The sequence below is a fragment of the Falco cherrug genome, chromosome 18 (assembly GCF_023634085.1).
Source record: "Falco cherrug isolate bFalChe1 chromosome 18, bFalChe1.pri, whole genome shotgun sequence".
NCBI lineage: Eukaryota > Metazoa > Chordata > Aves > Falconiformes > Falconidae > Falco > Falco cherrug.
The window spans coordinates 6,951,017-6,974,307 of NC_073714.1; the positions used below are offsets into that span (position 1 = coordinate 6,951,017).

General features: G+C 65.2%; 3 protein-coding genes across 3 annotated transcripts in view; 1 reads left to right on the plus strand and 2 right to left on the minus strand.

The window, feature by feature from the left end:
• The window catches only part of LOC102048944 (28S ribosomal protein S24, mitochondrial), a 4,670-nt gene extending 539 nt beyond the window's left edge, over positions 1 to 4,131 (plus strand). The window contains exons 2-3 of the mRNA XM_055696395.1: positions 896 to 1,031; positions 3,803 to 4,131. Of these exons, the coding sequence (XP_055552370.1) occupies positions 896 to 1,031; positions 3,803 to 4,086 (420 nt within the window). The 3' untranslated portion in view covers positions 4,087 to 4,131. The remainder of the gene's footprint in view (positions 1 to 895; positions 1,032 to 3,802) is intronic.
• Positions 4,132 to 7,061: 2,930 nt separating this feature from the next.
• On the minus strand, positions 7,062 to 17,864 carry MXD1 (MAX dimerization protein 1). Its single transcript, XM_055696313.1, has 6 exons — positions 17,749 to 17,864; positions 17,555 to 17,651; positions 12,910 to 12,939; positions 10,518 to 10,632; positions 9,611 to 9,770; positions 7,062 to 9,524 (listed from the first exon to the last, which is right to left on the minus strand). Exons 1-6 carry the CDS (start codon positions 17,819 to 17,821, stop codon positions 9,337 to 9,339), a joined length of 663 nt encoding a protein of 220 aa, XP_055552288.1. The 5' UTR covers positions 17,822 to 17,864; the 3' UTR covers positions 7,062 to 9,336.
• Positions 17,865 to 18,987: 1,123 nt separating this feature from the next.
• On the minus strand, positions 18,988 to 21,667 carry SNRNP27 (small nuclear ribonucleoprotein U4/U6.U5 subunit 27). The gene is made up of 6 exons (XM_055696318.1): positions 21,567 to 21,667; positions 20,824 to 20,944; positions 20,576 to 20,688; positions 20,350 to 20,429; positions 20,165 to 20,229; positions 18,988 to 19,534 (listed from the first exon to the last, which is right to left on the minus strand). Exons 1-6 carry the CDS (start codon positions 21,601 to 21,603, stop codon positions 19,480 to 19,482), a joined length of 471 nt encoding a protein of 156 aa, XP_055552293.1. The 5' UTR covers positions 21,604 to 21,667; the 3' UTR covers positions 18,988 to 19,479.
• Positions 21,668 to 23,291: the final 1,624 nt, after the last annotated feature.

A 23,291-nucleotide genomic window follows, 5' to 3' on the forward strand; every position in this document is an offset into this window, starting at 1 on the left:
ACCCCCTCCCACCCCAACACCCTCCCCCCCTCTGACACCCCTCCCCACCTCTGACCACCTCTGATGCCCCCTCCCACCCTCTGACACCCCCTCCCCCCCTCTGACACCCCCTCCCTCCCCAACCCCTCCCCCCTCTGATGCCCCCTCCCACCCTCTGACACCCCCTCCCCCCCTCTGACACCCCCTCCCTCCCCAACCCCTCCCCCCTCTGACACCCCTCCCCACCTCTGACCACCTCTGATGCCCCCTCCCCCCCTCTGACACCCCCCTCCCCCCCTCTGACACCCCCCTCCCTCCCCCCCAACCCCTCCCCCCTCTGACACCCCTCCCCACCTCTGACCACCTCTGATGCCCCCTCCCCCCCTCTGACACCCCCTCCCCCCCCCTCTGACACCCCCTTCCTCCCCAACCCCTCCCCCTCTGACACCCCTCCCCCCCTCTGACCACCTCTGATGCCCCCTCCCCCCCTCTGACACCCCCTCCCCCCCTCTGACACCCCCTCCCTCCCCAACCCTCCCCCCTCCTGACACCCCTCCCCACCTCTGACCACCTCTGATGCCCCCTCCCCCCTCTGACACCCCCTCCCCCCCTCTGACACCCCCTCCCTCCCCAACCCCTCCCCCCCTCTGACACCCCTCCCCCACCTCTGACCACCTCTGATGCCCCCTCCACCCCCCTCTGACACCCCCTCCCCCCCTGACACCCCCCTCCCTCCCCAACCCCTCCCCCTCTGACACCCCTCCCACCTCTGACCACCTCTGATGCCCCCTCCCCGCCTCTGACACCCCCCTCCCCCCCTCTGACACCCCCTCCTCCCCCCAACCCCTCCCCCCTCTGACACCCCTCCCCCCCTCTGACCACCTCTGATGCCCCCTCCCACCTCTGACCCCCCCCCCCCCGCGACGCCCCCTCCCCACAGACGCGGGCAGCACGGGTGCGCGTGGGCAAAGGGGACAAGCTGGTGACCTACGAGCAGGCGCACCCGCCCCACTACATCGCCCACCGCAAGGGCTGGCTGTCCCTGCACACCGGTGGGTCACCCCACACCCCCGCGGGTGGGGGTGGGGACGTGTGGGGCGTGAGGGTGGCGTGAGGATGGGCTGTGGGGTGTTGCGGGATGGGGGCGTGTGGGGCACACGGGTCTTGTGGGGACAGGGACCTGTGGGGCACGTGGGGTGTGGGGACAGGGACCTGTGGGGCACAGGTGTTGTGGGGATGGGGACATGTGGGGCACATGGGCGTCGCAGGCACAGGGCACACGGGGCTGGTGGCACATGGGGCAGGAGGGCGCCGTGGGGCACGTGGGCATCGTGGGGCCGGGGATGTGGGGCACACGGGTGTCACGGGGACAGGGCACATGGGGACAGGGCACAATGGGGCATGAGGGCATTGGGGGGTGCCCGGTGTGGGGATGTGGGGCGCAACGGGTGTCACAGGGACGGGCACATGGGGCACACGGGGCTGGTGGCACATGGGGCATGAGGGCACCGTGGGGGCACTGTGGGCATCATGGGGCCGGGGATGTGGGGCACACGGGTGTCACAGGGACGGGCACATGGGGCACACGGGGCTGGTGGCACACGGGGCATGAGGGCACCGTGGGGCACGTGGGCATCATGGGGCCGGGGATGTGGGGCACACGGGTGTCACAGGGACGGGGCACATGGGGCACGAGGGCGTTGGGGGCGCCTGGTGTGGGGATGTGGGGCACACGGGTGTCACAGGGACGGGGCACATGGGGCACGAGGGCGTTGGGGGGCGCCCGGTGTGGGGATGTGGGGCACACGGGTGTCACAGGGATGGGGCACATGGGGCACACGGGGCTGGTGGCACACGGGGCATGAGGGCGCCGTGGGGCACGAGGGCATCGTGGGGCTGGGGATGTGGGGCACACGGGTGTCACAGGGACGGGGCACATGGGGCACACGGGGCTGGTGGCACATGGGGCATGAGGGCACCGTGGGGCACGTGGGCATCATGGGGCCGGGGATGTGGGGCACACGGGTGTCACAGGGACGGGGCACATGGGGCACAAGGGCGTTGGGGGGCGCCCGGTGTGGGGATGTGGGGCACACGGGTGTCACAGGGACGGGGCACATGGGGCACGAGGGCGTTGGGGGCGCCCGGTGTGGGGATGTGGGGCACACGGGTGTCACAGGGACGGGGCACATGGGGCACGAGGGCGTTGGGGGCGCCTGGTGTGGGGATGTGGGGCACACGGGTGTCACAGGGACGGGGCACATGGGGCACGAGGGTGTTGGGGGGCGCCCGGTGTGGGGATGTGGGGCACACGGGTGTCACAGGGATGGGGCACATGGGGCACGAGGGCATTGGGGGCGCCCGGTGTGGGGATGTGGGGCACACGGGTGTCACAGGGATGGGGCACATGGGGCACACGGGGCTGGTGGCACACGGGGCATGAGGGCGCCGTGGGGCACGAGGGCATCGTGGGGCTGGGGATGTGGGGCACACGGGTGTCACAGGGACGGGGCACATGGGGCACACGGGGCTGGTGGCACATGGGGCATGAGGGCACCGTGGGGCACGTGGGCATCATGGGGCCGGGGATGTGGGGCACACGGGTGTCACAGGGACGGGGCACATGGGGCACAAGGGCGTTGGGGGGCGCCCGGTGTGGGGATGTGGGGCACACGGGTGTCACAGGGATGGGGCACATGGGGCACGAGGGCATTGGGGGCGCCCGGTGTGGGGATGTGGGGCACACGGGTGTCACAGGGACGGGGCACATGGGGCACGAGGGCGTTGGGGGCGCCTGGTGTGGGGATGTGGGGCACACGGGTGTCACAGGGACGGGGCACATGGGGCACGAGGGTGTTGGGGGGCGCCCGGTGTGGGGATGTGGGGCACACGGGTGTCACAGGGATGGGGCACATGGGGCACGAGGGCGTTGGGGGCGCCCGGTGTGGGGATGTGGGGCACACGGGTGTCACAGGGATGGGGCACATGGGGCACACGGGGCTGGTGGCACACGGGGCATGAGGGCGCCGTGGGGCACGAGGGCATCGTGGGGCTGGGGATGTGGGGCACACGGGTGTCACAGGGACGGGGCACATGGGGCACACGGGGCTGGTGGCACATGGGGCATGAGGGCACCGTGGGGCACGTGGGCATCATGGGGCCGGGGATGTGGGGCACACGGGTGTCACAGGGACGGGGCACATGGGGCACAAGGGCGTTGGGGGGCGCCCGGTGTGGGGATGTGGGGCACACGGGTGTCACAGGGATGGGGCACATGGGGCACGAGGGCATTGGGGGCGCCCGGTGTGGGGATGTGGGGCACACGGGTGTCACAGGGACGGGGCACATGGGGCACGAGGGCGTTGGGGGGCGCCCGGTGTGGGGATGTGGGGCACACGGGTGTCACAGGGATGGGGCACATGGGGCACGAGGGCATTGGGGGCGCCCGGTGTGGGGATGTGGGGCACACGGGTGTCACAGGGATGGGGCACATGGGGCACGAGGGCATTGGGGGCGCCTGGTGTGGGGATGTGGGGCACACGGGTGTCACAGGGACGGGGCACATGGGGCACACGGGGCTGGTGGCACATGGGGCATGAGGGCACCGTGGGGCACGTGGGCATCATGGGGCCGGGGATGTGGGGCACACGGGTGTCACAGGGACGGGGCACATGGGGCACAAGGGCGTTGGGGGGCGCCCGGTGTGGGGATGTGGGGCACACGGGTGTCACAGGGACGGGGCACATGGGGCACGAGGGGGCCATGGGGCAGCGGGGGGCTGCGGTGGGGCTGGCGTCCCCATCACGTGCGGCTGTGCCGGCAGGGAACGTGGCGGGCGAGGCGGGCGCGGCGGAGCGGACGCTGGAGGACGCCTTCCTGCGCCGCTTCCTCTACGGCACCTTCCCGGGCATGCTGGCGGACGCGGTGGTGCTGAAGCGCCGCGCCAACCTGCTGGTGATCTGCGCGCTGCTGCTGCGGACGCTGCCCCCATCCAAGCTGCACTTCCTGGGGGGCTACACCGAGACCCTCCTCGCCCACTTCTACAAATGCCCCGTGCGCCTGGAGCTGCAGACGGTGCCCGCCAGGGTGCCCTACAAGTACCTCTAGCGTAATAAATAGAATCTGGTATAATAAAGTGGGGCGCTGCGCCCACCCCTTGCCTGTGGGGCTTGTGGGGCTGGGGGGTGGACGGTGGGGGGGTGCGGCCCCGTGGACACCGTGACGGGGGGGCCCGGCCCGTGCACCCCAGGCGTGCTTGGTCCCACCGTGCCCGTGTGCCCCACCAGGCCCCGTCCCCACGGGTTCCTCGTGCCCCACGCGGTCCTCGTGCCCCACTAGGTCCTCTCCCCCCATGGCCCTTGTGCCCCAGCAGGCCCTGTCCCCGTGGTGTCCTTGTGCCCCACATAGCGCTTGGACCCCCCCATGGCCCTTGTGCCCCATGGGGCCCATCCCCCCACGGCCGTTGTGCCCCACATGGCCCTTGTGCCCCGCAGGGTCCTGTCCCCTCATGGCTCTTGTGCCCCATGGGGCCCGTCCTCCCACGGCCCTGTCCCCATGTGGCCCTTGTGCCTCGCATGGCCCTGACGCCGTGGTGCCCCTGTGTCCCACGGGACTCCAGCCCTGGGGTCCCAAGCGCCCTACATGTGGTTGTCCCCACAATGCCCATGTGCCCCACATGGCCCTGTCCCTGTGGTGCCTCTGCCCCCTCCCTGTGGCATTCAGGTGCCCCACATGGCCCCATCCCCAGATGCCCACGTGCCCCACACATCCCTGTCCCCACAGTGCCCACGGGCCTTGTCCCTACGATGCCCGTGTCCCTCAGGCATCCCTGTGCCCCACATGTCCCTGTCCTCATGGTGCCAGCGCACCCCACGTGGCCCTGTCCCCACAGCACTCTTGTGCCCCGCACAGCCCCGTCCCCACAGCACCTGTGCGACCCACATGTCCCTGTGATGCCCACATGCCCCACGGGGCCCTGTCCCCACAGCGCCCAGCGGCTTGTCCCCACCATCCTCTTGCGCCCCACACATCCTGTCCCTGCCAGTCTCGTGTCTGAGAAAACCAGTTTAAATACGAGAGCAGTCGGGGAGGGGCAGGAGGGCTCAGCCCTGCCTGGGGGCCGTGGCCTTGTCCTTGAAGTGGGGGTTGCTGAGGGCCAGCCCCCCACCCTGCCCCATGCCGGCCACTGTGCCCCCCGCCGTGTCCCCCAGCGGTACCCGCAGGCTGGGTCCTGTGGGGACAGTGCCAGGCTGCCATCGTCTCTCCCCAGGAGACTGGAGGGTGCAGGGTGGGGGATGGGGGGTGCGGGATACGGAGGGATGAGGGATGGCAGGTGCGTGCCTCAGCTGCCAGACGCTGGCTGCTGGGAGGGGGATGCAGCGGGAAGGATGCGGGATGCGGGATGCTGCCTGGTGTCGGCGGGCACAGCGGGATGCGCTGCCCGCGGGGTGCGGGGTGCGGGGCAGCTGCGGGGGTGCTGGTGGGGGCACGGGCCGAGGCTGCCTGCAACCCCCCGGTGCCACAGAGGAGCTGCAGCTGCACCCGGGCTGGTCCTAAGGGGATGGATTGTGGGGGCCGATCCCTGGGCACAGGCCCCTCCTGCGCCCCTTGCCAGGCGCTGAGCCACCGCAGCACCAGGGGCAGGACGGGCCCCCCCCCCCCCCCCCCCAACACGGGCGCAGCAACGCCCCCAAACCCAGAGCTCAACCTGCCCGGGGACCCTCAGCCGTGGGGCAAACCCCCCCCACGGGGCGGCTGGGGGGGCCCGGACCCCTCCGGACACAACGAGGTGTCTGCGCCGCTGGGCTCTGCCTTCCCGGGGGTCCCGGATCCCCCCCTCCGAGCGACGTCCCCGGGAGCCTCCCGCTCGCTTCCCGAGGCCGCGGCTGGCACACGCTTCCCTTTCATAATGAAATAATTTATTTTCTAACAGTGGGACAAGACAGCGGCACCCACGGACCCGGCCGAGGGCCTCGACAACGCGGACGTGCCAAACGGCTGTAAAAAGCACCACGGGCTGGGCCTGGCACGGGATTCGGGATAACGACGTATTTACAGCGGGAACCGGAGGGCTGGGAACAGAACCGGGATTCTCCCACCTGCCCCTGCCTGGCTCTCGGCTGCCCAAGGTGAAGCTGATGCTGGAGCGGGTTGGCTTCTTGGGAAGCAAAAAGAAGAAACGAGAGGGACCAAAAAAGATGGAAAAGTGCAAAGGAAGCACGTCAAAAAGGCAAAATCCCAACACTCGGCTGGCTCTGGTGCGGCGGCGCCGGGTGAATTAACGGGATGAAATGAACCTCGTGGCTTGGGCAGAGCGAGGACGTGGTGCTTCCCAGGGAGCAGGCGTGGAGCTGGGCTGCAGCAGCTTTTCTCCGGGAACGGGGCAGCATCCAGACCCGGGACCCGCTGCCAACGGGGCCAGGCGATGCCCAAAGCTCCGGCTGCACCGTGGGGCACGGGAGCAACGCGCCGGGGTGACCATCGGCTCCGGAGGGGTTTGGGCAGCTCCCTGTTCCCAGCAGCGCCCCGTTCTCTGCCAGCAGGTGGGTCCCGTCTCAGGGAGACAGGGATGGAGGTTCAGGATCTGCCTTCCGCAAGGAAAAAGAAAAAAAAAAAAACCAGCCCAAAACTGCGCGGTTTGGCCTCGCGCCCGTCTGTGCAACGATCCGTCGTAAACGCGGGGTGCGCGAGCGGCTCCTCCCGCCCCCTTTTTTAAAATCACAATCTACAAAAATGTCCTTCCTGCAGCTTATTTCTTAGGAATGCTGGTGGATCAGTGAATTCCAGGAAAAGGCTGGCACAGCCACCGGGCGCCTGGCGAGACCGAAAGGTGCCGCAGACGGTCCCGGCCGCTCCCCGGGAATCAGCCGCTGGGTTTCCAGCCCCATTCCAGGTTAGTGCATCGTTTCGGAGGGTTCCCGTTTCTCTTCGTCCTCAGGCTGGAGAGGAGCACATCCCAACAGTGCAAAGGTCCGGTAATTATTACTTTGGGACAGAAAAAAAATAAAGGGGTGGGTGGGCAACCCCCCCCCCACGGCGTTTCACCAGCAGAAGGTGGTGGGTAACTCAAAAAGGCACGAGACTGAAAAAAGTAATAATTTATGCCGAGTGGAAACCTTAAACCTCAGTTTATCTAAGTAATAACCCAAACCCAACCGGTTTCTACCTCCCATCCAACCGCGACGGCGCGTCCTGATCCCGCCGTCGCCCTTCCCTGCTCACAGGCAGCAAGATCCGCGGCGCAGCTGGGATTCCCAAGCTGGTTTCTGGGAGAGGGTGCGGGAGGCCTTGAGGTGATGTTCCCCCTTTTTTTCCCCCCTCTGTACTTTTCCTCTTCTTGCCTTTTTTTTCCCCCCCCCTTCTTTTTGAAAGCATGGGGGTTTGAGCTCCTGCGCCGAAGGCTGGCTGCTGTGCCTGGGGCGTACGGATGCTGAAGGTATCCAAACCACGGGTCAGTGCAAATCTGTCGGATGTTGGAAAATTCCAGCTGCTTAAAAAAAAACAAAACAAACAGTAAATATCCCTTGTCGTTTTGATTTTTTCTCTTAAAACCAGCACGGGCTAAAAAAGCCGAGACTGTGAAGGCTGCACTAGCGCCATCTCCCATCCTCTCGCTTCTCAAAGGCTTCAAACCATCCAAAAATAGATTTAGGATTTAATAAAAAAAGAGGAAAAAAAAAAAAAAAAAAAAAAAGAGTTGAGTTTTATAGCGTTCATTCGCTTGCACTTTGTGGAGCATCTCGGTGGCTTTCGGTGTTCCTTGGTGGGATCTGCGCAGAGCGCGGGACGCCTGGGTTTGTCTCCTGCCGCTCGGAAAAGCCCTCGGAGCACGAAGTGGCTCCTCGCCGGGTGCCGACAGGGATCGAGCGAGAGGTGGGAAAGACCTTTGACTGGCTTAAGGGGAAAAGAAACCTCTCCGTTAGCAGACCTCGATGTATCAAAGTTTCCAGAACATCTATAAAAGCAGAAAGTCGTAAGAACGTTATCTTCAGTCCATAGAAAAACAAATAAATACTATTTATAGCTCGGTGTTTGCCGTACATCTCCGTGTGCTCCCTGGTCGGGACCCCCACCCTCGGGTTGGGGGGAAGGGCTCTGGCCCTTCCTTGGCGTGTTCGGGTTCGTCTCCCTCAGGTGGCGGCCAAAGTCCCCCGCGAGCCCGGTGCGTGCCCAGGGGGGGCTCAAGGTCCGTGGCGTCCCCTCGGGCGCCGCCAGCTGCCCCCCGCTCCCCCTCGCCGCCGGGTTATTGCTAAACTGCTGAATTGCTAAACGATGGATTCGAGGGGGGCCGGGCATCGCTTCTGTAAAACAGATGAGGCATCATCTTTGTGTTTTGTGCTAAAGGGATGGAGATAATCTTTGTTCATCTCTCCGAGGTAGAAATAAATTGTCCCCGAGACAAGAAGCGTGGAAAGGAAATTCCAGGAGCGCTCGCCTGGAGCAGGGACGCAGCCGCCATGCGGGAGCTGGGACGGTGCACGGGACACGGGATGGGGGCAGGGACCGTTTCGGATTTAGGTAGGACAGAAAACTTCCCAGACAGAAGGCGTCCGACCCGAGGCTCTGCCAGAGGGGTGGCGATGCCAGCCCAGCCCCAGAGCATTCCCAAGCAGCGTCCTCGACGTCAGCCGTGCTGTGGCCATGGGAAGGTGGCAGAGCCAGGCTGGGCGTATGCCGCTGCGCTGCCGCCTGGGCTATTCGGAGTTGGGTTATTTGGAGTTGGTGGAGACGTGTCCCAAGACACGCTGCCGCTGAAGCGCTCCGCCTGCCGACGGCCAACTCGCCTCTGCTCTCCCCCGGATCTACACCGCGCCAGAAGCCGGCTCTGCCCTCACATCCTCACCCAACAACTCCGCCTCGGGGCCCTGCCACCCGCTAACGGTGCACAGCGTCGCGGGGAAAACGTGGAGTAGATCTGGGAACACGGGGCGGTAACAGCCTGGACTTGGGGGTCGCCGTCACTGCTGCGACGTTCTCGGGTGCTTCAAATTGTGGCTGGAATGTAACGGTCTGGCGGAGAGGGGTTCTGGGTGGGAGGAGGCCAGCGGAGATGAGCAGAGGCGAGCAGAGGCTAACAGAGGCCAGTGGAGGCCAGCGGAGACAAATGGAGGCCAGTGGAGGCCAGCAGAGGCCAGTGGAGGCAAGTGGAGGCCAGCGGAGGCGGCGAGCCCCGGGAAGCAGCTGGCTACCTGCCGCCCTGCGCCGTGTTTCGGGACGTCGGCAAAGCTCAGCTTCGTTTCGGTCGGCGGTGCGGGAAGATTTTTTACGCGCAGGAGAACATCGGGACGGGCTGGTGTGCTACCGGAGGAGATCCAGAAGGGAAACAGTGACGGGCGGAACGGCTACGGGAGCTGCATCTTATAAACCCGGGGAAGGCTTGTGACTGCTCTGCGGCTTCAGCCTCCTCACGCTGGCGCTGGAATAGCCCTCGTCGCTGCAGACGCTCTGCAGGCTGCCTCTCTCGTCCGAGTCGCTTGGGCTGCTGCTGCTCCAGTCGAGCTCCGCGGGCAGGTCATCTGTGCTCTCCACGTCCACGTCTATCTCCTCTGCAAGAGGCAGGGTCAGCGTTACGCCGCCGCCGGCCAGCCCCCTCCCCCACCGGCCCCGCTCCATCCCGAGCGCGTGGTCTCACCTCTATCCGAGTCGGAGCGCTCCGAAGAAACGGTGGATCCGATGCTGTCCATCCTCACCCTCTCTATCCCCAGCATCTCCAGCTGCCTTTTCAGGTGCCGCTGCTCCCGCTGCAGCTGGTCTATTTGGTGCACGGCTTTCCTGTCGTAGTCTTCCAGCTTCTGCGGAGCAGAGGGCCGGCGCTGAGCCCCCCAGCACCAGCCGCACGGCAAACATTGCCCTCCCTACCCAACGCGCCCAACACCAGCTACCGGGGGGTCCCGGCTCCCACATCGACCGCACGAGTCGTGGACGCAATTTTTATCGTCCCTCCAGCCAACAGACCCCGGAGCAGGGCGCAGCGCCTGGGGTAGGAGCAGGATGGAACTGGCCCAGGGTGGCTGGAGAAGGCACATGAGGGATGCTCCCCCTCGATGGTTTGTGTGACGGCCACGCTGGAGCCGCCCCCCCCCCCATTTACGTATTTGCAGACTTTCTGATAACTAAAGAGCCGAACGCAGCCTGATGCCAGCGCTCTCCCGCTCATCTCCTGGCCCATGGAGCTCAAAATGCACCCAGCGAGGTGGGTCGAAGGCTGAAGGGCACAAACCAAAGTACGGACTAGTCTAGAAGGGAAAGAAACCAGCAGCCGCGCTCCCGTCCTGCCACCAGCTGCGTCCCTAAATCCTCTGGACATGGCGGCAGCGCAGGGCGCCAGGTGGGAATCGGGCTGTGGAGCACAAGGAGAATCGCACCAACTGGGGGAAGGGCGACACTGACCCCCCGCAGCACCACCCCCCACCCCTGTTTCCAACCCAACGCCCCGACCCGGCCGTGAGCATCATCCCGTCCAAGGATGCGGGCACCCCGGCAGCCCCATGGGGACCCCCCCCAGGTTACGGCACCGCCGCGGCGGGCGCGGGGCTCACCTTGATGTGCAGTTTCGCTCTGGTTAGCAGGCTCAGGGTGGTGTGCCGGCTGGCCTCGGGCCCCAGCGGGACCAGCCCCTTCAGCTTCTCCAGACAGAGCCGCAGGTGGGCACGCCTGTGGGGAGACAGGGGGTGCTGAGCGCTCGGGTACCCGCTGCCCGTGTCACCCCCTGCGCGGGGGTACGGGGGCAGGTGGCACCACGTGCCTTCCCACCCTCCGGCGGCTTCCGTACGCCGGGGGAAAACTGCAGCTGGACAAAAGGATGTTTCTGAAAAACCGGGTCCAGCTCCAGCCAACCCCACCAACCGAATCCTGCCGGTGCCTTTCGGGGTGCCGGCTGGCGGGGGGCTGCCAAAGACCTGGAATTTCGGGGTGAGGGTATCCCCTTTGGTCTTTCTCCTGCCAAAAAGCCTCGCCGCAGGAATGCCGTTCAGTCACCGCCGACGGCTGAAGCCATCTGGGCCGATACCACACGGCAAAGGCGGCGGCGCGTCCCTTGGGAGCGCTTCCCTTCCCTGTTTTTAGTAGGAACGAGCCGGTTTGGGATCCATCGCCTGGGCACACACAGAACCGGCTCCCCGAGGGAACGCTGGTGCTGAGCGGCACCACGCTCCTGGCCGGCGGCGCGCCGGGGGTCCCCACACCCGGGGTCTCCACACCCGACACCGGATTTTGGCTGCGTTAACACACAGGCTGATGCTTCACCGCCTGCGCACCCCCGCCAAGGGAAACGCCGTCACCCCAGGGAAGTGCCTTTATCCGCCAGCAGCCGAGACGCTCCCAGCACCGCTGGGTCCCCTCCACCGGCACTCCCGCCCCGGGATGTAGGTCACATTCTCGGGCATCGGTTGCAACACCCGCCTTTGAAATTCCCGACGGGCACAGGCAGCTGCGAAGTGGGATTTTGCAAGCACCCGCCTGTGCCGTGCGGGGTGCACGGGGGGAACGGGCACGTGCCTCCAGCACGGCCCTCCCAAAGCACCACGCAAACAAGCGCGGGGTCTTTGCTTTTTGGGTAAATCCCAAACGGGCTCCAAGAGGAGTTTGGCAAATATTATTTTCCTGAGCAGGGGGAGGAAGCGCTGCTGGGAGCGGTGCAGACCCGTCCCACCGTGCTGCGCTGGCTTCCAAGCGATGGGTTGCGAGATCTCCGGACAAGGAGCCAGCCCCGCCGAATCCTCGGCTACTTCTGCTAAAAAAACCCAACTGAACCTTGTCACGCTGGCTGTTCACACCAGAAAAAACAATGGAAAAAGCCAGCCCGCTCCGGGTGGTGGGGTGTGGGGGGGAGCGCCCAGCCACTTTCTGGATTGCACAACGTCCGAGCGGGGCTCTCCGCATCAAAGTGGGGGTGCAGCGTGGATAAAAGCACCTTTCTGCCACACTTCACCCAGCTGAACTGCTGCCACACCTAAAAAAACCCCAGAAATCCCACTGGCTCATAACAACAGAAGAAAAAAAAACCGTCAGAGGACTCATTGCAAAGGACCTTCCCAGGCTCCGCCAGCCATCCTGCCCCGCACCCAGCCCCGCGGCTCCTCCTGCCAGAAGCCGGAAAAATTTGGTCCAGGCCAAGACTGACCAGCTCGCCCGCCCCAGGGCAGGACTGAGGCATCTCCAGGGAGAAGCGAGGGGCGAAGGGGGGTGGAGGCTCCGTCCTCCACCCTGCACCGGAGGGGCGGAAAAGACAGAGCATTTACCGCACGCGCTTGTGCAATGCCGCCGACACATTTCGACACGGCTCTGGTCTAAACCAAGAGGCACGCAAGGTGAGCCCAAAGTAACCAAATGTTGATTTTCTCAGTCTTTTCAAAAGAGGAATAAACCTCTCTGGCCTTTTCTAACCTGTGTCGCTCGGGACACGGGCAGTTCTGCCCCTTAAAGACACAAAGCGACAGGGCTCACGCCCCTGCATGGTACGGCAGGTCGGAGCGGCGTCCGAGCACGCCACGGGAGCAGCCTGCTGAGGGCACGAAACTGTTGTTCCGCCGGACGACACGGCTCTGCCACAAGTAATCCCAGAGACGTGGAGGTGCAGCTCGTGGCCCTACGCTCCGCTGGGGATTGTCCTGGGAGTGGGGAGGGGGCTGGGAATACCCCCTAGCGAGCCAGGAGGTGGGATGGTGGGAGCCATGCTGCTCCGGGGCTCCCCAGCGAGCCGGGAGCTGGCAAAGGAGAGAAATATTCCCACCTCCTCGTCGCACAGCTGCTCCGGCAGCCCAGGAAAGGGAACGCTTCAAACCTGAGCAGCATCGGGTACCTCCTCAGTGTCCACGTTATCCAGACATCCCATCCCTTCCCTGCCGGCCCCACCTCAGCATCCCCTCGGCTCCCAGCCCCGGGAAAGCAGCGATCCACCCCGGCGCGGCTCCGTGAGCCTCCAGCGCTCACCTGTTCTTCTCCATCTCATTGTGCGTCGACCTGGAAAAACCCAAAAGAACAAGTTACTAACTCCTCCATCTCACTAATCAGGATTAACACACGGGCTTTAGCAAACATTCCCCGGAAAAGCTGCTAATCCCAAGGGCTTTCAGAGCCACGCGGTGCCCCGGCAGCGGTGAAAACAGCGGGAGGGATGCAGACAGCTCGGCGCACCGGAGGAATTGCCAGAGAAATGGCAATAAAAGGGCCAGTAAAACTGTAAGATGGGGTTTGAACGCGGCGAGGCTCAAGAGTTAGAGCCGGGACCGGGACCGAGCAGCTGCCTCAGTGCCACGATGCAAGTCGGTGCGCGGGACGGGCTGGGGAGGCTCCTGGTGCAGAAGGGGAAGGGCAGCCCGGCGCGGGCAGGGGGCACCGGGAGGGAAGCTGCCCCATCCCAGCACAAACCTGCAACAGCCTCGGCCGCGCAGAGAGCGGGTTTTGGGCAGCGCGGGCGCACAGGGGGTTTAACGCGTTTTTTAAGACTTCTTGCACAAGAAAGGCAGAGAGAGCAAGAGCAGCATCTGCAATTCCCGGCACGTGGGGCGAGGAGATGGAGCCCATCGGTGCCACCTCGGGGAAAGCTGGTGGCTCTGTGACGCCCGCACAGCGTCCGAGCCATCGCGCCCCGTGCCGGGAGCCCAGGCCAGCTCGGAAGACACCGGCCACACGTGACGGTGACCGGGAGCTCCCAGCGCCTCGACGGCTCCTGGGCAGCTGCGTGGATGCTCCTGCCCGGCCACTCGTCTGCCTGGCAGCTCGCCCCGTTCTGAGAGACGAGGTGCAAGGGGGAGATCCCCCGCGCCCAACAACCGACGGGAGATGCCAAATACCACGCCAGAGCCCAGGAGGGCGTTCCATCCCCCCACAAATTCCCCTGAAGCTCCTCATTTTGACAAAGCTCCGAGAAGGCAGAAAACACGAGCTACTACTAATTTTCTCTCCGTCAAACCTCAGGACAGCTACACGAGGCCACGCTGCCGGCGTCACCGGGACTGACGCTCAGGGAAGAGCCGCTTCCCTGCCCACGCTCTCCCTACAGCTCCAGAGGCCACCTACTCCGATTCAGGAAAGACGTCGTTATGTGCCTGAAAACTTAAAAGACGTGAAAAACACACCGGGTTTTCACAGAGGATGCCAACCTGGAAGCCCGCGCTGGCTCTGGGAGCGCTGCTTTGCCCCAGGCCCTGATGGCAGAGGGAAAAGGAGGGATGCCACCGGCGCACCGGCCAGAGACACTCGCCGTGGTGGTCTTTGCTTCACCAGCAGCGTTTCGTGGTGGATCACCGTGGGGGAAGCATCGCTGCCCTCCTGCCTTTCTAATGGGACTCATCCCAGCCACGCTCCTTCGGTTCCCGACGGCATTCCGTCCCAGCCGAGATGCTCCCCGGGAATGGCGAGCTCTCCCGAGCACAGCAGCGCCAAACAGCCGGGGAGGACTCGGGTCTCGGCTCCCGCGGGATGATCCCTCCATTAAACTTTTCGGCTAAAAGTCCCGTGCGTCACACCGAGCCCTCCGCCCCCGCGAGGCGCTGGGCTGCAGTGGGCCCGAGCTCCTCCGCGGTCGCAGATAAACCCAACGCTTCTCGAGCATCCACAGGGATGAAGGCTCCCATCACCACTATGTGTTTATCAAAACCAGTTCGCTCCCTCTTGTGCCTTTGCCTCAGAATCCTTCTTAGCACGGGGGCTGCTTTGTTTGTTTGTATCTATAATCACTAATATTGATAAAAAGGCTCCTTAGCTGATGGATTTTATTTTTGGGTGAAAGGGGACAGGGGATCAGAGGGGGCCCAAGGGCACCGCAGCCTCACCCCGGGTGGGCAGCCCACCTCGCTGCGGGCCCCCAGAGCCGCTGGTGGCGCCTCCCCCCACCTGAACCCTCGCCATCAGCCCAGCGCTTCAGCTGAGCACCAGCACCGCCTGCGAGACGCCGCCGTTTCTCCTGCAAACCACAGCAGGCGCCGGGTAACGCACGTGCTGCAGCTGCCCCTTGTCTTTTTAATACAACACGGACCCTCGTCCTGCTGTTACCATTCGCCTTTGGCAAAGGACGAGCCCCACATCCTCGGAAAGGAAATTTGAAGCGGTGTGCAAGGTGCGACCCACCAATTCCCTTGGAGCCTGTTTGAGACGAGACGGAGGGACCTCACCTGCCTCCTGCTCCGCTAACGGGAGCCTGCTGGCCCCGGCACCCCGCACGGGGAGCGAGACGGGAACGCCCCGTGAACCAGCGAGACACCAGGAATCAGGGTGGGAACAGAACCGGCAGGGCGTTCCGGGCGGTATCTGCTGCGAGGGCAGCTGTCGCTGCGTCACGCTGACGAGTTTGCTCCCAACCAGAAAAACGTGACATATCTGGTGACATCGCCATGTCGCTCCTCCCTGGGCAAACAGCCCAAAGCAGGGCAGCCAGGCGGGAAGCGCTCGGCCACCCTGACGTGTCGGGGGGAACATGCTCAGGCTTCGCTCTGCCCGACGCGGTGGCTCTCGGAGCCGTTTCCGGGGGCTGGGCACGCACGTCCCGGTGCAGGGGCGGCACTCCGGAGCCTGCCCTCCGGAAAGCCAGCCGGTACCGGCACCTCAGCGAGGACACAAGTAATTTTTAACATCATTAAAGCGACTGAACAAACCACGACGGCCACTGGAAAGGAAGAAGAAGTCAGCACGGCGACTCAGGTTCGCAGTGGCTCCGAGGTGGCTGTTCCCGTTGTACAAACCAGGAGAGCGAGCAAATAAAATGAGACACGAGAGCGTTAAGCAATTAATCCACGGCTCTGGGAGGTGTAATTAAATACTCCCTAAAACCCACACAAACCCCAGGCTGGTGGGACTCGCTCCTGCAGAACAACGTAACTGCTCAGAGCCAACTTCAGCTCGGACTAAAGGGATTTCCAGATTCCCGGGAACCAGTTAGCATCAGCAGGGAATAACCCGAGTTGAGGCTCTGGATGGATTTTGGGGATGATAATGAAGAAATTTCCTTTTTTCAAAGGAAAGCAGCAGTAGGTGACTTAATCTAAGCGTTGAACAACCCCCCCGCGCTCGGCCAAAAGCGTATTAGAAGAATCTCGCGTTCCTTAGGGAGAATCCCGGCAGACTGAGAGCAGTTTCACTTCCCGAGCCTTGGCTGCGCGTGCCCGAAACGAAAAGTCCAACTTCCACGTTCCCCCCCCGCAACGCCCCCGCCGTGCCCGCAGGCCGCACGCCTCGGGCCTGGGGCAGGAGGATTCCCCCCACGCCTCGCCGGGATGTTCCGGCGGGATCCCGGCCCGGCGGGTGTGCGTCAGTCTGAATTGGGGGTGGGGGGTGCCGACAGGAGCCTCTTGGTGGGGGTGTGAGGAGGAAGGGGGGGGGGGCTGTGGGGCTGGAGCCTGAGCCCTCCCCGTGACAGCGGGGTCCCCCCCAGCCCCGCCAGGTGCCCGGTGACAGTGGGGTCCCCCAGCCCCGCCACATGCCCCATGATGGTGGGACTGTAATGGACTTGGCCACCTGGTGACAGCAGGACCTCGCTGTACCCCAGGCACCCGGTGACAGCGGGGTCCCCTGGCCCGGCCACACGCCCTGTGACAGCAGGAGCGCACCAGGCTCTGTCACCTGGTGACAGGAGGGTTCCCCAGCCCAGCCAGGTGCTCCGTGACAGCAGGACCTCACCGGGCTCGGCAACCTGGTGACAGCGGGACCCCACCGTGCCCCTGGCACCCGGTGACAGGAGTGTCCCCCGGCCCAGCCACATGCCTGGTGACAGCAGGACCTCACCGTGACCCTGGCACCCGGTGACAGGAGTGTCCCCCGGCCCAGCCACACGCCCTGTGACAGCAGGACCTCACCGTGACCCTGGCACCCGGTGCCAGGAGGGTCCCCCAGCCCGGCCACACGCCCTGTGACAGCAGGACCTCACCGTGCCCCTGGCACCTGCTGACAGTGGGGTCCCTCCCAGCCTGGCCACACACCCGCTGACAGTGGGACCGTGCCAGGCTCAGTCACCCAGTCACAGGAGGGTCCCTCAGCCCAGCCAGGTGCCCTGTGACGCTGGGACCTCACCGGGCTCAGCCACCCAGTGACGGCGGGGTCGCCCCCAACCCGGCCACATGCCCAGTGACAGTGGGACCTCACTGGGCTCAGCCACCCAGTGACAGGCGGGTCCCCCCCAGCCCGACCAGGTGTGCCATGACAGTGGGACCTCACAGTGCCCTGGCACCCGGTGACAGCAGGGTCCCTCAGCCTGGCCCCACGCCCTGTGACAGTGGGACCTCACCGGGCTCAGCCACCCGGTGACAGTGGGACCTCACCGTGCCCCCGCACCCGGTGACAGCGGGGTCCGCCCCAGCCTGGCCACACGCCCGGTGGCAGCGAGACCTCACCGTCCTCCACCTCCTGGTGACACCTCGGCTGGGCCACCCGCCCGGTGATGACGAGCCTGGTGCCAGTCGTCCCCCCCCCGCCAGGTGGACCCGGCGACATCTCCCTCCGCCAGGCGGGCACGGTGACAGCCCCCGCCATGCCAGGCGGGCCCCGGGCAGCCCGGAGCCCCCTCCCGCCCAGCCCGGGGCGTGGGGGCCAGGCCCAAGCTCCGTTACCGTCCCCCCCCCCCCCCGCCGGTGCCGGCCGTTACCTGCTGCCGCCGCCGCCCCTCCTGGCCTTGGCGCGGCGCCGCAGGGCGCCCCCGGCCCGCCCGCCGGGCAGCAGCGAGGCGTACCCGTGCTCGGCTTCTGCGGAAACACAACAGCGGGGCGGCCGTCAGCGCCGGGCCCGGGGCGGGGGGCGGCCCCGGGCCGGGGGTGGGGGAGGGCGGGGGACAGGCGGTACCTCGCTCCCGCCGCTCCAGGTACTCGGCCGCCTCCAGCAGCAGCTGGATGCTGAGGCCGCCGCAAGCCGCCATGGCGCGCCGGGCCGGGCCGGGCCGGGAACGGCGGCGTGGGTCCGCCTCCGGCCGCTCCGCCAGGCCCCTGCCACCCCGCCCCCCGCCGCCTCTCATTGGGCGTCGCCCCCCCACCGCCGCCGCTCATTGGAGGAAGGCGGTAGGAGGCCCAGCCCAACACGCGGCGGAGGGTGGAGGCCGTGCTGGAGACCACGCCCCCCGCGCGGCGCTATTGGCTGAGAGCGCCACGCTCTCCTGCGGTTAGCCCAGCCACGCCCCCGCCCCGGCCCCGAGCGCCCGCCCCGCCGCGCCCCTCGCCCTGACTCACTTCCTGCCCGGGCAGCCAATGGCGGGGCGGGGAGTGCAAAGGGGGCGGGGCGCCGGCTCCAGCTGGCAACGTGAGCCGGGCGGGGCGGGGGGAACGGGGACCCCCCGGGGCTGAGACATTCCCCCCCCGGGCACCCCCCACTCCGGGGCAGAGACCCCCCCGAGCACCCTCCGCCAGGCTGGGACCCCCTGGATACCCCTCGCCGGGACAAGGACCCCCACCCTGGAATAAGGACTGCCACCACAGGGCAGAGACACCCCCCCCGGGGCAGAGACACCCCCCCGGGCACTCCCACTCCGGGCTGAAACCCCCACCCCAGGGCAGAGACCCCTCCCCGCAGGCTGGGACCCCCCCACTCCAGGGCAGAGACCCCTTGGGCACCGCCCCCCAGTCAGGGCAGGGAGCACCTGGGGAATGGGGGGGCCCTAAGACCGGGCCCCCTCGCCTCAGGAATCACTCAGAGCCCCCCTCAAGCAAGGCCCACCCCCTCAGCAGGACCCAGACCCCCCTACCAGGGTAAACAAGGCCCAAAGGCCCCCCCCCCCCCCCAACTGGGAGACCCCAGTGCAGCACTCCATATCCCACAGCCCCCCCGGGGGCACCTGTCCCCCTCTAGACAGCAGGTGACAAGGGGAGCCCCCCTGGCCCCTTCCCTCCCCAAACCCACAGCTGGGGCAGGGGGTGAACCAGCCCCCACTTGTGACCCCAGGGCTTCCCTCAGCCTCCCCCACCCCACTGAGTCTAGTGTTAATTAGCAAAAGCCTTCCTTAATTAACAAGGAAGTCAAGAGGCCAACGGAACACCCTGCTGTTAGAAAACACCCAGCCAGGCCGCCAAAAAAATCAGCAAAAAAAGCGGGTTTTGCAATAAAAAGGCCCCAAACAGGGGGTGGCGCGGCCATGCGCAGTTTAATTTAATTGTATAAATTTATATCTATCTATGTGACGGGGGAATTGAAGCGTTTTGGGGCGTAAGGTCCCCGCGTCACAGGAAAACAACCAGCCAGGGGTCTGCCTTCCTCGCCCATGCTCCAGTCTGGGATTGTAAAAGGAAAAATACGGGGGGTGGGAGGTGTTACTGTAATGGGGAAATGCCACGTCGGAAAACAACAGGAAAAATAGAACGAAATCCCAGCAAGGAACAAAACACAAGGGATACTGTAAAAAATAAAATAACAAAAGTACTCTGGGAAACGGTGACTCGTACCCGCTGTGGCTGCGGGGCAGGGCGAACGCCACGGGATTCGTTGGGAATAAGCCCAATTCCTCCGAAGTCCAGTTTCTGAGCCACCCGCGTGTGCAGGGAAGTGCAATCCTCCTCGGCGGGTGGTTCTCCCACAATGAGCCCAGCATCAAGCGATGAAATCCAGGGGTCTGTTGAATCCTCCTTTTCTGTTCATGTACTGCCTGTGGGCAGGGAGATGGCACCGGCGTCAGCACCAGCCTCCCCCCCCTCGGGGCTCCCAGCTCTAAAGAAATCTGCACAAAACCACCCAAGGGAAGCCAATTCCCTGCAGATTTGCATGGACACGGGCAGGAAACCTCCGGGCAAGGTGGCGCTGGATCCTTTGAGGGCCCTGGCACTTGCCAGACCAGCACCTGGCAAAGTGAAGGCTGGCGGTGCTGCAAGGCTGTACACTCGGCTTCCCCACAAAAAGGAAACAAAATTGACATATGGGGGTGGGGTTGGTTGGTTTTTTGGTAAACCAAAGAAACAGGCAAACTGTGCTGCTTGGGCATGGCTGCTGCTCCCACTCCGCTCAGGCCGCACCCAGCACATCCCACCTGCCTGCAACGTGCTCCTTCGCAACTCACCTCTGCTTTCGCCATTTCCAAGAGAAACCAGCGGCCTCTCACCTCTGTTTGACACTAAAAACCGCAAACTTCACTCTTTCCTGAAGGCCCGAGAAGCCGGATCACCCCCTTGCATCACCCAGAGGCAGCAGCTTCAGCATGCAGCCACGGAGTTTCCTCTGCGCTGCGTTACCTCATTAAAGAAATTCTCTTTCTATCAGAAAATAAAGGCTGGGCACAAACCTGTATTTCCTCTTCTGGGACACGTTGATGGCATACGCATTCGCAGCGCCGTCCACCTTCTTCCCCTGAAAGACATGAAGAAGAAAGGTCCCAATATTCGGTATCTTGGCCCCAAAAAGGGCACGGCAACACTGCCAAGCCCGGAGGAGGCAGCTGCAGGCTCCACCGCCCTGATCTGCACTCACTTTCGTCGTGTCGAAAGAGGCAAAGCCCATCATTTTCATCATCTCAATTTCCTCTTCTGTCTTGCCCTGCAAATCTTCCTCTGCCAAGGCAACAAAATACGAGAGTTTAGCAAACGCAGCCATGGGGGTTCAACAAAATCATTTTAAATAAGTAGCCAGGCATCCCCCAACCCAACCCAAGCAAGGAACCTGGGACGTATTTAACAAGGAAAATCCACCCCCTCACCTGTGATCTGACGCTCTTTGCCTTTGGAGTCCTTTACCTCCTTCTTCTCTTCATCCCGCCTCTCCTTCACCCGCGGCGGGGAAGAGGAGCTGGATCGGTGCCGTCTCGGCGACCTGGCATTGCAAACACAGGCGGGTTTGTGGCTCCCCGGCTCTGTTTCACAGCATCAACGAGTTCCCGCCGCCCCTGTACCTCACCCGGGCTCCCCGTCTCGTCCCCACCCCGGCGCTGGCGCCTCTGCCCCTCACCTGGACCGTCTGCGGTGCGGGGAGCGAGAGCGGCTCCTCCTCCTGTCCCTGTCCCGGGACCGGGACCGCTCCCGGCGCCTCTTCTCCCTCTCCCGGGAGGTGGACCGCGAACGCCTGCGCTCTGCATGGAGAAAGGCAGCGCTCCATTTAGCTTCTGCTTCCTCACGTCTCTCCCCCTGCGCCGCCCGCTTGACAAACACAATCCCGTCGACGCTGCGACAGTTTCCAAGCAGAGAGAGACCCCGTAACGACACCCCCACCCGCCGCCCGCCCGGCCCCTCTGCCCGCGGCTGGGCTCGCAGGCCTCCACCAGCACCCACAGAGGTGGGATGAGCAGCAGGCAAAGCCCCTCACCCAGGAGCGGGGTGACCGACCTGTGGGCAGATCGCTCCCCAGAAAGCTGAGGTGCCTGGAGGGGGACGGGAGGCGGCGTGCGGGGGGAGCGGGAGGAACGGAGCCTCTGCTCGCCCGGAGCGAAGAGCCGAGACCTCGCCACCGCCCCCCGCCCTGGAGGGGGCTCGTCCCTCGCCCAAGGTTGGGGTCAACCCCAGGGACCCCCGCGCTCCCCGCCCCGGGCCTGGCTGCTCCGCCTCCCCCAAGGGGCCCGGATCCTTCTCCCGCCTCAGCGCGGCCCCGTCCCGCCGGGGCCGCATCCGTCCCTCAGCGCGGGAGCGACCCCCAGGAGCGACCCCCCGGCCTCCCCCGACCCCCCTCCCAGCTCCCGCCCCCCGCCCCCCCCTTACCGCGCCGCGGCGGCGACCGGGAGCGGCTGCGGCCCATGGCCGCCCCTCAGCGCCCGCACTTCCGGCCCCGCGGCCCCGCACTTCCGGCTCGCCGCTCCCGCCGCTCCCGCCGCCACCGGCGCCCCTGCGCTTTGGTTCCGCAGCCATCGCGGTCCGGGAGTGGGGTCCTCGGGGCGGAGGGGCGGCTGGGCTCCCCCCGGCCGGAGCCGGGGCTGCGGGACCAGAACCCGGCTCCAGCCCCAGCCCCAGCCCCAGCCCCGGCCCCGGCCCCGGCCTTGGGCCCTGACCCCAGCCCTGTCATCAAAACCGAGAATAATCCCCTTAACACCAACGTAGCCCTTATAATGGCTCCAGTCCCAGCTCCATCCCCACCCCCATTCCTAGTCTTGGGCCCTGACACCGGCCCCAGTCCCAGGCCTGTGGCCAAAATCGGGAATAACCCCCTTGACACCAAGGTAGCCCTTACAATGGCGCCAGCTCCAGCCCCATCCCTGGCCCCAGGCCCACCCCCATCCCTAGTCTTGGGTCCTGACCCCAGCCCCAGCCCAGTCCCCAGCCCCAAGCCTGTCACCAAAATCAGGAATAGCCCCCTTAGTGCTAATGTAGCCTTTATAACGGCCCCCAGCCCTGGCCTCAGCCCCATCCCCATCACTGAAATCAGGAATAAACCCCTTAACACCAACATAGCCCTTACAATGGCTCCAGCCCCAGGCCTGTCACCAAAACTGCAAATAACCCCCTTAACACCAATGTAGCCCCTGTGATGGCTCCAGCCCTGGCCCCAGGCCCTGACCAGACCCCAGGCCTGCAAATGAAATTGAGAATAATCCCCTTAATACCAACGTAGCCCTTATAACAGCCCCAGTCCCAGCCCCAGCCCTAGTCTTGGGCTCTGACACCGGCCCCAGACCCAGGCCTGTCACCAAAATTGGGAATAAACCCCTTAACACCAAGGTAGCCCTTGTAACAGCCCCAGCCCCTGCCTCAGCCCCAGCCCGTCACCAAAATCGGGAGCAAACCCCTTAACTCGAACAGCCCCGGCCCCAGCCCCCAGGGAGGCCATGACACCCCCCTCCGCCCCCTTTCAAGCTCCACAGTGCGGGCAGGTGCCAAACACGGGGTTTATTTACAGGCAGGCGTTACACAGCACTTCCAGCGACGATTGTCAGGCACCAGCGGCAGCACCAGGCAGGGGGACACCCAGCTCCAGCCCGGCCATGCTCCCCTCCGGCAGTGGCGGCAGAGCCGGGGACCAACAGCCTCCGTGGCCCCATCTCGGTGGGTGTCCAGCGGCCGTCAGCCATCCCAGGTGGCCACATGGTGCCGAATCCAGTTGAAACCCCGGTGTTTCCCTCCTTTCCTGTGGTGTGCCGGCACACTGGAGCCGAAGGTGGGAATCCGGCCTCTCTTCTTGTTGGTTGAGGGTGTGAACATGGTGGGGGAGCGTCGGAACCAGCACCGCGCAGGCATTGGGTCAACACTTTGCCTGGCAGCAGCCACACAACCCTGTCCCCTCGCCACAGAAATCCCACACCCGGAGCCCGGCCGGGGCGCCCGGCTCCCTCGGGGATGCCTTGCTGAAGGGAAGCAGTGAGCCAGGGGCCAGGCTGCCAGCGGCGGGGGCAACAGTGGCAGGGGAGAGGGGGAAAGGTACCCAGAGGGGGGTCCTGGGGATGCCCTGGCTGGTGGGGGACCTGCAGTGTTGATGTGATCTTGTGTCTGTTC